The 14,897-nt window shown below is 34.0% G+C and overlaps 1 protein-coding gene across 2 annotated transcripts in view; it reads right to left on the bottom strand.

Moving 5' to 3' along the window:
* The window catches only part of LOC129802421 (lachesin), a 217,274-nt gene extending 204,197 nt beyond the window's left edge, over nt 1-13,077 (bottom strand). Inside the window, exons 1-2 of one of the 2 annotated variants that reach the window (XM_055848204.1) lie at nt 13,005-13,077; nt 9,180-9,723 (exon numbers count right to left, since the gene is read on the bottom strand). In XM_055848204.1, the coding sequence (XP_055704179.1) occupies nt 9,180-9,294 (115 nt within the window). In that variant the 5' untranslated portion in view covers nt 9,295-9,723; nt 13,005-13,077. The remainder of the gene's footprint in view (nt 1-9,179; nt 9,724-13,004) is intronic. The other variant, XM_055848205.1, reaches the window with a different exon arrangement.
* Between the last annotated feature and the right edge of the window lie 1,820 nt (nt 13,078-14,897).

The raw sequence follows: 14,897 nt of genomic DNA, 5'->3' as shown, positions 1-14,897 counted from the left end.
ACCAAGAACACCAATTGGTAACTAGAATTCAAATCAGGAAAGAGGAGAGAGGCCAATTTTAACAAATTCGACGGGATGTCATATTTTCCGTCCGCCATTTTGAGTAAAAATTTTGCATGACCTTCCGCTAAGCAAGAAAATAATAACAAAATGTATTTTCATATCTGTCGGACTATTTTTCTCAAGTAATTGAATAACTAACGTTACTAAAAATCCATTCCCGACAGCAATTCGGATGAAAATTGCCCAGAAATAAATCATCAAAAATCACTCAATTTGCGTATGATGTATAATACTATGGTAAGGAATGGGTTAATTTGCCCTTATCCTTGTTAGGGTAAAGTGGTACAAGTTGGACAGTGGTACAAGTAGGACAATCAATGGTACAATTTGGACAGGGATTTTTGTCTTGATAAATTTAGTTTTTATTTGTATATTTTTAATGCTTTAGTTTTATAATGTGGTTTCTTGTCCTTAAAAACAAATTTTGTACTGTATTTATCAAGAAAAAAACCATGTCCAACTTATACCGGCGAATTGTCCAACTTGCAACACTAATTCCAAATTATATCACTTTACCCTACTCATGCTGAAACATTCTAAAATGTGTTTTTCTTAATCAAAGTTGCATTTAGGATTTCATTTATTTATTTACTTTTTTTGGTTTGTGAATCAATTTAATCAGTAGTAAACCGGTATTTACCCAAAAAGCATGTGAAAGATAAAACACAGAGACCTCTTTCTTGTGAGTTCGAGCACTTCGCAGAGCTGGAACGTTTTTTTGCCATCTCTTTTATAAATAAAATGTGAATTCTACGAGATTGTACCTTCATTCGTCATCATACCTGATATGACAATTGCACATTGTGTATCCTAAATGACAGCGTTATCTTTCAGAGATGATATTTCCAGATTCTTAATAATCCCACCTGTTTTTTTTGTACAATCAATTATGTATATAAAAAATATATATAAATAAATTATCAAAGATATCTTTTTGTAAATACACTTGGAGATTTTTAAGCGGTAATTAACAACTTAACTGACAGTCTGAAAGCAATGGGCAACAGAAAAAACAATCCTTAGATAAGTGGAATGTTTATACAAAAGCTTTTGTATATGGAAATCCAAGGAATAGTGAGAAAAAATACCTTATACCCTACTAAATATTATCCCACCTTCTGCGTTATGTATTCAAATTCCAAGCTGAGAAAAAAATAATACTCCAGAAGATGTATAATTGCAATTTTCTCCAATTCCATGGTGAAAACAAATGGCATTTATCGTGAAAAACACGGGATTTCAGCATCAGCTCATCCGGTTGCTGTGGGGAACGCCAGCATAATCCCTAACAATCAATCCACGCAATGGAGCTGTATGTAAACAAAATTATTTCTTTTTGCTCTCCAGTGTCGTGCTTGTCGTATTTTATTCACCGCACCCACACTCCCCAGGGGCTCAAGACACAATGTGTATACAGAACAGAGAATGCCCCCAAGGAGAAACCACATTTGTACCTGTATCAAGAGGCAAAAGGACAAAAAAAAATCAAGCAAAACAATAATACAGATTAAGGGTCTCGGTCTCTTCCTATCCCCCAGAAACACCAATTAAATCACCCAAGGGAATTGTGAATTTTTCCCATAATTGGCGATTTCTAAATTGTACTGGGAATGCGAAACAGAAGGTGATATGATATTCGAGCAATGTGAAATTATTCAAATATTTCATACGTACAAGCTTGTGTGTCCTTTATGGTCGAAATGCCGTTTTCAGTTGTTTTCGATTACCGGAAGAAGTGACATAGTAAAACGTGGAATGCTTAAACTCGTAAGTTTAGTGCTACATATGCCCTGGAAAGGTAGGATTGGAATGTATGGTCTCTCATGAAACATACAGAATTTTAGCAAATTCTCGAATTCAAGCATTTTAGAAATACGTTAAAAAAGCTATTCCGAAATATATTCTTTAATTAACGTACATCTTAAACTTTTTTGACATTTAATTGCTTGCTCATTAGCCGATCCTTGATAATGAAGTGTAAGAATATGTTGTAAGCTTCACAATTTTATTGTGTTATCCCGGGCCCTGGAATAACCAATTATTCGTTCTCAGGTGTACAGAACTCTGAGCTTCATGCTCCTAATTTCACGGTCAAACCAAGACTGCCTCTACTTCTCCTTCGCATTCCGTTTTTCTCGTGCTGTCCTGAAGGGAAATGGCGCACAACTTTCAAATAAATAATCGTTAGGTCTATTGTAGAAGAACCGACTCTTGCAATTGTTCGATAATACAAATAGGGTAAATTAAGCTAATTCAAAACCTGCTCCAAATGGAAATTTTTCGCTACTCCAAATGGAAACGTCACTGTTTTCATGATAAATACAGTACTAAATTATTGTATTTATATATTTTCTATACGACAGTTTCATTATTTAGTTAATTTTGCTCCAAATAAAGCGAAAATCCATTCATATTCACTAATTTTAATTTGTTAATTTCTCAGAAAAATTAAAAGTGTACCTTTTACCTTTTCACCATCGAATTTTTCATCCATCGACCATGTTTTCCAATGAAAAACACAATGAGGTGACTATTGTTTATTCGTTTTATTTAACATTTACGTCATATTTCTGGCTAATTTTAGTGAAATTAAGTGCTAATCTTTATTGTTAACGGTACGTTAAGTTTTCAAATGAAATAATTACCTATTTCGTGAACAAAAAGGGTTTTTCTGGAGTGTCTGCAAATGTTTGAATAGGAAACCTCGGGAATATGATTTTTTTTGGAGAGATTTTCCTATTGTCTCAGATGGGAAAGGAGAAAAGATCAGGAATAAGAACAAATCCTGCACTCAGGAGCAACTTAACAAGGTTTTGGAAGCCTTTCATCGCGGTTTCACTTACACTGTTTGTCTCCAATTAGAAACTTTCCCTTGTCTCCATTTGGATTAATATGTTTCCAATGGGTCCCGGTCAAAATCCCGAAAGCTAAAATCCCGAACGCCAAAATCCCGAACGCGAAAATCCCGAACGCCAAAATCCCGAAAGGGCCAAAATCCCGAAAGCCAAAATCCCGAATTCTTAAAAGTGTTATAGCTACTCCCACGATTGTACCCGCGCTTGCTGGAGGCAAAGGGAAATCTTCTGTGTCTTGGGAAATTATTCTAAACATTTTTCTCTATATAATTTCATTCCTATCAGGATTTTGAACATTCGGGATTTTGGCTTTCGGGATTTTGACTTTCGGGATTTTGGCCTTTTCGGGATTTTGGCGTTCGGGATTTTGGCTTTCGGGATTTTGGCTTTCGGGATTTTAGCTGCCACCGGTTTCCAATACATAGAAGCATTTTACGCTCGCGTATTTTTCTTGTATTTAAGAAGTTTTCAAATTATATCTAAAGAATTTTCACTAAACAGTAACATTCTAGAAGAGTCAAGGAACAAATTTATGTAATTCTCTTCAGAAAAAATATGAACTTATTGTGTTGAATCTTCTGTCAAAGTTAAAGCGTCCGGAAATGGTTTTGAATTAGGACATGTACCCTATCATGATAAATCAAAGTATTTTATATACCAATAAAAAATGTTGCTAGAAGTTGGGACGAAATGTGACAAAAAGGATATTATATTAATTTTTAAGTCCCCAGATAACTGAAAGGATTTCTAAATCGGTAGGGGGAGGTGGGGCTACTTTGAGCTGTGGGGCTATATTGTTATACGATTTTTTCTCATATTTCGCTTTGAAACTCGGATTTAACATGATGTAATTTGAATAAACAAAACAATTGTGGATCTGACTAAAATAATTATAAGGATCAGCTTCATTTAGAAATAGTCGAAAAGGTCGTATAACAATCTTGCCCCACAACTCAAAGTAGCCCTACCTCCCCCTAGTTGTTTTGGAAATTTTATACCCTGCCCTATATTTTTTATCAATTTTTTTTGGAAGCATCTAGGATTAATGCCAATTGGTTTAAGAAAAAACTAATTACCTAAAAAGATCATTTACATTTTAATTAGTTCATCGGGTTTAAATTGAGCTCTTTAACCTTGAATAATGGCAAATTTTCCAGTAAAAGATGTTGACGTCGAAATATTCAGCTGAACTGCCTCCAAAACATATCCAAAAATGACCGAAATCACCAGGGCCAATTTTCAGGAAAATTAGAAAATCCTAATTTTTGACGTATTTTAGGGGAATCGAATAGGGGACACATGAAGGGAGAGGGGAAGAAAAAAAAAAGAGATTAACCTCGAGATTATGTAATTTTAGGAAGGTTATCGAAGACCGAAAGTTGATATCCTTTACCATTTGAACTGTATTTGAGTGAGAACACTGAAAAAACACGAATGGCAGTTTTTTAAAAATAGAGTTATTACCGTGACTTTACCGATCTATCAACGATTGTGGCCAATGCTGTCGGATTTAGAATTACAAGACTCTTTCAAACCCATCTAAATTTAACCAATTCTGTTTGAAATTAAGCCCTCCAGAGGGTGGTTGAACTTTGGTCTTGAGTAATTCAAGATGGCGATTTTTACGGTGATAGGTCGTCAGTTGGATCAGCATGTGTTCTAACGGGTCCCGGTCAAAATCCCGAAACCCAAAATCCCGAAAGCCAAAATCGCGAACGCCAAAATTCCGAAAGCCAAAATCCCGAATGGGTCAAAATCCCAAAAGCCAAAATCCCGAACGCCAAAATCCCGAACGCGAAAATCCCGAAAGCCAAAATCCCGAAAGCCAAAATCCCGAAAGCCAAAATCCCGAAAGCCAAAATTCCGAACGCCAAAATCCCGAAAGCCAAAATCCCGAAAGCCAAAATCCCGAAAGCCAAAATCCCGAATTCTTAAAAGTGTCATAGTTACTCCCACGATTGCACTCGCGCTTGCTGGAGGCAAAGGGAAATGTTCTGTGTCTTAAGAAATTATTCTACTCATTTTCCTCCATATAATTTCATCCCTTTCAGGATTTTAAAAATTCGGGATTTTGGCTTTCGAGATTTTGGCTTCCGGGATTTCGGCTTTCGGGATTTTGGCTGCCACCGGTTCTAACTGAATTTGCTTTGTATGTGCATGCAAAATGTATTTTGCACAAGAAAATATATTTAAACATTTATAAATTATAATACGAAACTATAAAATTAATTGTACTTTATAGACTATATTTCAGTAAGCAATGGAAGTTTAGTGCACGAACTAATAATGAAAATTTATCTAAGCTGCTTTCGTATCTCAAAAACTAAAATGTGCTTAAAATGAAAATTTTCAAGAGTTCAATAAAAGGTAAATATATAAGTGAGTTTATTATTACCTCATACTATTTTGATTGAAGATGGAATAAGTTATTGGTGAATGAATGTCACTATATATACATGTATGGTTAGAAGTTTGAGCTTTTATTCGAGAAAGGAGATTTCAAAAGCGATTCTGAATACTGTTAACAATTGATCGGCTTGTTGAACATAAATGCACTTCTGTAGTGAACTTTTACTCTATTGGAAGTTCTGTAGAGTCACTCGAAATCACTTAAATTTCATCAGGAAACATGAAAAAAGGAGAGTTTCTCGAGTTGTTTCGCATAAAAGTTCAGAAGCACAAGTAAAAAAAACTGCTTTTGAAGTGCATTTAATTGATTTCCAGAAGATTTAAGTACAAAATATTTATAGTAAAAGTTTTTTTATGGATCAATTATTACCCAGGATCTCCAGATATTGTGCAACTTTTATTGCATTGCATATTAGTTGCGGATGAATAGACTATCGTCTCGTGCAAGCCGTATGTGTATTTTAATTATTATTCCGATGGGGAGAAAGTTTGAGTTTCAACAACACTTTTCTTAAGTTTAAGGAATATTATTATTGCCAAACCCAAATATCATAATTTTTTAAATATATCTGCAATGAATTTTTTATTTTTATAAAAATTAATAAAAATCGTTTCCTTATAAATCAAATAAATACTAACGGATTTAACAAAATATTTATACAATGTATAAAGCTACAATGAAGTCAGGAAAAATTGTTTTAAGCACTAAATACTCATAATTTTATGTAACATTATTTTAATAAATATATATTTCCATAAAATGCTTCATATTCAAGAGGTTTTTGTTTATATAAATTCTTTTTTTTTGCATGAAAAATTAGAATTAAATTATTCAGTAGTAGATAGCATTTATTTTTATTATTTTATTTTTTTAATCCCTATAGAAAACAGTAGGAAATTTTAAGTTATGTTTTTTTTTAATAAAGCGTGTGCACGACAAGATTGTACCAAATGATTTGATATTTTTATGACAGATGTCACTAGTTCCGCATTTTCGTTGTATGTAAACATTGTAACACGTGTTTTACCTTTTGGTAATACTGTCATCAAATTCTGTTCATTTTTCACTGAGATACGAAATAATAATGGAAAAGAGAAGGGAACTGATCGTGTACACGTATCTAAAAAAAATCCTGGAATCAATTACGCGGATCTCGGAAAACTCACAAATACCTCACGCCAGACCGTCCGGAGGGTGATTCTTCGATTCCTCGACAGTAAAACCACGGCCCAGAAACCTGGATGTGGAAGAAATCGGGGTATTGTAGATCAAGATTTGGAGAAAAAGGTGATCATGCGCTACAAGAACAATCCTTCGACATCTGTGAGGGATATGGCTAAAAATCTTAAATGTTCTCCCAGTCTTGTGCACAAAATCAAACAGAGGAATGGACTGAAGACTTTTAAAGCCCAAGCAGCCCCTAATCGCACGGATGCACAAAGTAAGTCAGCTAAAATACGAGCTCGAAGGCTTATGATAAGATGATGTCTAGCTTTAGTGGGTTCATCTTGATGGATGATGAAACATACGTAAAAGGAGACTTCAAACAATTACCAGGACAGCAACATTACACCGAAAAGTCTCGCACAGGATGTAAGAAAAAGTACAAGTACAAAAAATATGAAAAACTTTCCAAAAAATACATGATTTGGATGGCGATCTGCTCATGCAAGTCAGAACAAGGCATTCTTCATGCAGGGAAATATGAACTCGTCAATTTACATCACGGAGTGCCTCCAAAAATGCATGTTGCCTCTGTACAGATGCCATGACATACCCCCGATCTTCTGGTCAGATTTGGCGTCGTGCCATTATGGTGCCATTCCAATGAAAAAATGAGCATGTTTTTTAGCACATTACTGTTCTCAAGTACTAAAAAGACCATGACTGTTCCCACATATTATTTCAATTAATGTCAGATGGCATTGTGATTGGGTGAAAGCTTGCTCGGCGGGAATATTCAAATTCGGATTTCGGTTGGGAAATCGACAAGATTAATTTAATGTTTTCACTTTCATAGTATTTTCTACATTTTATTTATCATGATTGATAAGATGTAAGGTTTTTCTCTCTACACAAAAACTTCATATTTTCCCCAGTCCTCGTCGTGTTTTGAAATCACCAAATAGTCATGACAGGAACCGACACAAAGGAAAAGTTCAACCAAAATCTAAATTCGAATATTGCCTCCGAGCAAGCTTTCACCTGATCACAATGCCATCTGACATTCAGTCAGTGTGGAGTAACCTGTCATGTCAGTTTGGTGGCGTAATGCACTTGGATGGCCGGGAGTATTATCATTATTTTCCTTGAAATGACGTATGGGAACAGACATGGTCTTTTTTAGTACTTGAGAACAGTAATGTCCTAAAAAAAACATGGTCACTTTTTCATTGGATTAGCACCATTACTCAAAAGCAACCAAAGAATGGTACGTGGAGAACGACATTCGTTATGAACCCAAGGAAATTAATCCCCCAAACACTTCAAATTTCTATCCAGTTGAAACATGTTGGGCTATTACCAAATACGATCTGAAGAAGGAGGCTAAACGCGTCGAGAACATCGAGGACTTCAAGAAAAAATTGAATGAAACAACCAAGAACCGCGGTGATGATCTTGTACAGATCTTGATGGATGGACTCAAGAAGAAGATTCGAGATTTCGCTAATCAAATACTTGAATTAAAAAAACTAATATATCTAATAGGGTAAGCGTGCCAAATTTCGGCCAGCATGCAATTTCGGCCATATTTTTTGTTCCTCGTATTTCAATGATTTTTTAGTTTTTGTATATTCTAGAAAAAATACAATGCAAAAAATAACAAAAAATGTCGCTTCGACGAACAAGATGAGCTGAAAAAGACAATGGAAGAATTCCGGAAAGGCAAGGAACTATGAAAATGAAGTTGGCCGAAATAGGCCACCAAAGATATGTCTACATTTTTATTCATTTTAGAATGCATTAAGAATGAATTTAGAGAAAATAAAGACGATAGACTGTCTACAAGGTAACATATAAGGAAACACTCCTTATAAAAAAGTATTAATTAAATTCAATTTGAATTAAAAATATTACATTTCAAACTTGAGACTTTGGCGCTTGCATGCAACTATGCCGAAATTTGGCACACTTACCCTAAATCTACAATGAATTAAAGTTTCAAAAAACATTTTTCTTTTTTTTTAATATTATGTAGACTTCATTTTTAAAGCATTATTCTTGGGAAAAATTTTATCGTGGACACGCTTTAGTTCTTTTTTTGTTAAGTGGTTACGTTGGTCACGAAGACTGTTCATATAATAGAAATATATTCTCGGCATTGAAGGCATGAACGATCGAAGGGAGAGTACTTTCTTCTAGTGTTTTGAGGGATTCAAAATCCAAAGATTTAGGAGTTTTTTCTATACATGGTGTATTTTAAACAATACAAAAGTTTAAAACTGTGGACGTGTTCAATCAAAATTCACTCTAAAAATATTTTATCATTTTAGAAAAGTTATATTTAACCTCATTATAAAATTTCCAAATATTCCACTTTCTTTTAGAATTCTTTTTTACTGTACTGTCTTCTTGAATCTTAAATTTTGCCCCATATTAATTTGAGTGGAAAAGCTACGTAATACTTTAAAATAAGGTGTTCTGTTTTGGATATAAATTTCGTATACTTTGGCTGAATTTTAAGTGATGCATAAATAATTTAGAAAGCACTTCTAATCTATTTTTATTTTCCTTGATCTCACAGGTGTATGAAAATTCTTTAAATTGTATATATACTGTGACCTGGTGAAATCCATCAATTAGGACCACTTAAGTTTAAATGGGGAAAAAGAAAAATACCATCCACTTACCGTGCGTAACCAGAGTGGCTAAGTAGATGATGAAAAGAACTCGCCTATGTGTAAATCGGTAAGGCAAAATATTGAGAGTGATGAGTGCATATTTGATGATATTCAACAGCAACATGATTCACAGGTTTGTCAATTGCTAAAGTCCTTCTTTTAATACCCAAATTAGCAGCACATGTGTGAATTCAGACTATAATCACACTAGTAAATCGTTGTATTAATCTCAACACTGCGTTTTAGTTTTTTCCTAGTAGCACTTACTACCTCTTGTCTGAACAATTCAACTGTGAGGAATTTAGTGAACGGATGAAAATCTGAGTGTCTGGCACAAAATTCACTTTATACCGTCATCAACATCACTGGAAGTCCGCGTGAACGTGGAAGGGTGTAAAATTAAATAGCTTCCGGGGGAATGTGAGTAAATATTTAAACCCAATTTAAGTGTACAACGGAGTTTCAATCACTTTTTTATTGATGTTTAATTCGCTTTGATAGCTTATCATTCACGGAAAACGTACAAGTAATTACGATTATTCGTGGGAAGCATCTAAAGTAGAAAGCATTGAGAGAAAATTGATTGATATAATGTAGTCGTAAAATAGGTATCCAGTTTAGCTGAATACGGAGAGAAAGAGATAAAACAACATGTTATGAGTAGGGATGTTCACATTCTAATTGATATATGTAGCATTTCCACTTTACGACTAAATATTGCCGCTTGCATCCCTTAGTGTCGTATAAGTATTTTTTATTTATTTTCAATATTTCTTTTGAAAACAACTCAATCCTATCTATTTTTCTGTATCATATTCTTTATTCAAGAACTTGGTATTTCTAGAAGTCAAAAATTAATTCAAAAAAGAATTCTCTACACGTAGATCTCATAGCACAAGGTTCATACGTTTTTACAAACGATTTTCAAAATTTTATAACTCAAACAGAAATATGAGGGAGACTTGTTCTAAATGAGTCAGCAAATATTTTTTAACTTATAAATTGCGAAAACAATGCTTGAATTAAACTGTTTAATATTTCTGTGGATTTAGTGGTTTGTACGTAACTCGATTAAAAAAATCGACATTTCTTTGTGTTGTTTCCTGTCACGAGTGTTTGGCCGATTTATACTACAAGAAAAAGAAAAGTCGTTAACACAGTAGCACATAACAACAGTCATGCACTAAAAAAATATTTATCCATTTCATTTTATATTGAAATAACACCATTATGCTGCTAAAAAATGAAAATAGTACTAAAAGAAAGGGAAAGCTTTCTCCTAAATATTTTTTAGTACATGCACGTTCTAATGTGCTTTTGCGTTGTCCATTTTTTTGTGTTGGCTCCTGTCATTACTGTTTTTGTATAAATGGTTTTGTAAGACACCGAAAACATGAGAAAACAGTCGTAACAAGAACCAACACAAAGAAAAGTCGATAACGCAGTTGCACATGAGAACAGTAAAGTGCTAAAAAGAAAAGATTTCTCCGAATTTCCCCTTTTTATTTTTCTTTGAAGTAACACCATTGTAGTGCTAGTAAATGAAAATGGTAGTACAGAAAATTGGAAAGCTTTCTCCTGAACATTTCTTTTAGAACACGGCTGATATTATGTGCTTCTGCGTTAATGAATTTCCTTCGAATTAGTTGCTGTTATGACTGTTTGGTAGTTTGGTAAGACGACAAGACCACGAGAAAACAACCGTAACAAGAATCAACACAAAGAAATGTCGATAACACAGAAGCACATGAGAACAGTCTTGTACTAAAAAAAGATTTCCTCTTTTCATTTTTCATTGAAGTAACAACATTCTTTCCGTACAGAAGTAGATCTTGAAAAATTCGAAAGTCTATTTGAATATCCAAAATAGAAACTTTCTTACTTCTTGATACTTTCGCAAGGTGGCGAAAGTTGCATCCTGTTCGAATTTCAAAGTGCTCAAGTGTCAAAATATTTTGGTCTTTACATTTTTGTGAGGAAAATAATCAGACGAACGACGCTTACTGTTCTTGTCCCAATATTAATTTACTCCATAATCACTGAGTAAGTCTTGCCAGCTTTTTAGGGTTTTTAATAAATTTTCCCCACCTTGTTCGAAAATTTAGTATGAAAATTCGAAATTCAATTTGAATTCTTCGAAATTCAACGACTTTTTGTGCAAATAGAGTTTCATTTACCTTTAATCCAAGACACTATTGGAGAATCAAAATCTACTTGTGTTTAGGCTCATTATGGTGCGGAAAAATGAAAATTGTACTAAATGATAATGAGAAATCTTTTTCCTGAATATATTTTTTAGTACATAAGTGTGATTCTTCGTTAATGAATTTTCATTGTGTTGGTTTCTGTCACGACTATTTGGTGGTTTTGCAACACGACGAGGATTGAGAAAATAGTCGTCATAGAAAACTCATTCCGATTTTGAGCGTCAATTCGTCGATTTTTCGCACACAATTCACTGCAATAACCACTCATTAGTTCCTCAATTTTCACTATTTTACTTTCATAAAAAATTATTATGATAGGTTTTGGTATTCCTAGCCATATGGAGAATATGTATAACTCTACCACGTCAGAAAAAAGTGTCAAAACGCGTATACGACACTAAGTGATCAAAGCAGCAACAATACAGAGTATAAAATTCTCTGTCACTCGTCACATATAATTTAATTATTTCAGCATGATTCTGTTTTGTGTGGAAAGCAAATATATTTTTGTGTACCCATATACGATTATGCATAATAATTTTGTGTGGTTTTTCTCCATAATTTTCCATCGAGAAAATACTTAAATTGTTGCACATCTCATTTAATTAAAAATGTACTCGGTGCTAGAGGGAATGAAGTTTAAGGAGATGAGTTTGCAAAAGTGATGAAAAAAATCTGCTGAATTTCATCAAATAGCAGATGGAAATTAATTTTTTTTTGTGCTCTCAGAGTGGATAATGTGCACTAGAGTGACATGACGGTGGGATGTAATAAAAGTTGAAGAAATAATCCTTTGTCTTATTCACATTCCCATTTTCTCTGTTTTTCACTTCACAGCTAATTAAGGAGCAATAGTGGATTTATATGGTTGAAAATATTCGTGTGAATTTTCTTTTAAACTGAAAATGCAAAATGATTGCTATATATTTATTTTTAGCTGGAAAATTATTCCCTAAGCGTGTGAAATGGTGGAGAACACTATAAATTTTGTAGCACTTAAATGGTGTGTTTTTAGTTTCCGGCGGTAGAAGAAAATGGGAATGGGGAAGTTGATGGAGGCGCCTGGTGAACGCGTAAGACAGTTAATAAATGGTGTTTTGGTGAGACCACTTCTCCCCTATTAAAATGAATGTCTGAATAGACAGAATTTGTTCATTTCCCATTGCTTGACATTGTCGTGAATGCTTGAATACGAAAGAGGTTTTGTGGCGGAGGGCAAAACTCATCGAAGAAGAAAACGCCAAATAATGTCGGTTATGTATATAAATGTTAGGTATAACCCCCCCACAAGACGAGAAAAACTTCCACCACCAAACTATTCAACAGTTGTCGTGACACCCTCTGGAATGGATGAAGTACTTCCAAGAGTTTGGGAGAGATGTGCTTAATTTCATTTCTATCATCTGTCTCAAGATCTTTATATCAAAAATTAAACACTCTTTTCCCTACAATAGAACCTCCTAATATTGACTTAATTCTTCCCATTGAATAAAAAAAACCATCATTTTAAAAATCAATATTATTTTTTCCCTCCTCAAGATGAACAAGAGGTGGGAAAAGCGTTTAAATACGGTGAATTGAGTCCTTTGAGAATATCTTCCAAATGAATTCTTTAAACACTTCTCACGCAATAAAAAGCTTCCTTTCCAGACATCGACACAATCACTCCGTCCTAACTCGTCCTTCTTCGAAGTCAAACTGAATGAAGCACCCTTTCCATTTCACCAACATTGCTCCAAAAGCTCCAAAATCTCTCTCTCTCTTTCCATCCCTCTCTCAAAGCACTGAAAAACAGTGAGAGAATGTAAACAGGTGCCATATAAGAGAGGAAAGAGAACATGTGAGAGAGCTTTTCTCTGCGCACTTGCTGTAAAAGCATAACAGAATTTTCTGCATTTTCTCATATTCGGCATAATAACTTCCACCACGAGGCAGAGAGAGTCAGAGACTGGGATAGATTGTGTTCTCAGAGATTTTATGTGAAAGAACAAGAAGCCACATTTAACATGAGAAGAAAAGGAGAGAGATTTTGAGAAAATAAATTACTGTACAAAGAAAGTTTAAAAATTCTATTAAAAAATAGACGAAAGATAGACTATGATTTTTTTTATTTCAAAGTTTAAAGATTTCACTCAAAAGTGAAATCTTTTCAAGTGGATTAAGCCATGAGGAAAGAGTTTCACTCAGTCAGACAAAGCGTATCATCTTTGCAAAATGCTCGAATTCTGGATTCTTGGCTAAGATTAATAGAGTTGTTTAGCGATTAAACATACACTGAGAGAAATCCGGATAAGTTAAAATAACATTACGGAAATGTTAATTTTACCCTGCAGTATTGATCCGAAATCGGTGTAAATATTATGCTTCTTAGGTGTATTTGGGGTTAAAGCTACCCTTTTTCATGTTAATTTTACCCTTAAAAAGGTGTAAAATTAAAATTAAAAATGTTGATATATTTTTACACATAAAAAGTGTTAAAATACTGAGGAAAAAAGTTAATCGCACCCCCATTTTTTTCTCAGTGTATGGTATCGTAGATGCGGGTCACCCTGCTGGTCGTCAGCTTTTCTTTAATTCTAGCCTTTACTGATCGGACATGATCGATACAGTCGGTGAAGACCGTGAAGACTATCCTTAAGTTCTCGGATTGAAGAAAAGCTTACGAATGCTAGGGTGGCAAAGTCATCCCAATGCAGCAAAATTACCTTCATCTTAGGTAAAAAGAACAATGAGAATGAATGTCTTCGTTCAGTAATAACCTTTCGAAGAGGCAAAGCCACTCCAAAGCCAAGTCAAACCTATTCGAAAATATACCAAAAGCCTAAAGTGCAAGTTCACATACTCGCCGCTTTAGTGCTGATTATTTTGCCATTTCGAATTTCGGTATTCTTAAAAATTCAATTGTCAACAATGCCAACAACATTGTGTAAACGTTTGCTGCAAAAAGTAAATTTTTGTCTAATTTTGTGGACCTTCAGGATGGCAGAACGTTTGAATTGCTATTTTTGTGTAACTCGTCGATTTAAACGTTTGAATTTCCAATGGGTTTTTAGGTTCCGAAACCTCAAACGGAGAGAACTCTCAAATTGGAATTTAAACCCATTCATAGAACACTATAAAATCTGTTTAAAATCGTATAGAAGTGATACAATTGAGTCTCGATTATATAATCGGTAGGAACCGGTTTAGACTTCTCTGGGTTTCCAAGACATTTTTAGGGAATCCAAACTTGGTATTAATTGTTGAAAAATATGATATCTTTAAGCTTTATAACCTGTGAAAAAAATCTATATTCAGAAAATTTTATTTCTAACACGTTTTCAAAAACGAAAACTAAAATCCCAAAACGGATTTTTGAGATATCTTAAAAATCTGAAGATCATGTTAATGATCCTCAAGGTCTTCAGGTTTGTATTGAAAAATAAGGAGATGGAAAAGCATACTAGGTTTGCGGAATGTTCGAGTTTACAAGATATAGCTATCCGTGAATTTATGTTTTCGAATGATTTTTAGGTGCATA

This window comes from Phlebotomus papatasi, chromosome 2 (assembly GCF_024763615.1).
Source record: "Phlebotomus papatasi isolate M1 chromosome 2, Ppap_2.1, whole genome shotgun sequence".
In the NCBI taxonomy this organism is placed as follows: Eukaryota; Metazoa; Arthropoda; class Insecta; order Diptera; family Psychodidae; genus Phlebotomus; species Phlebotomus papatasi.
This window is presented reverse-complemented; position numbering and strand designations above follow the sequence as displayed.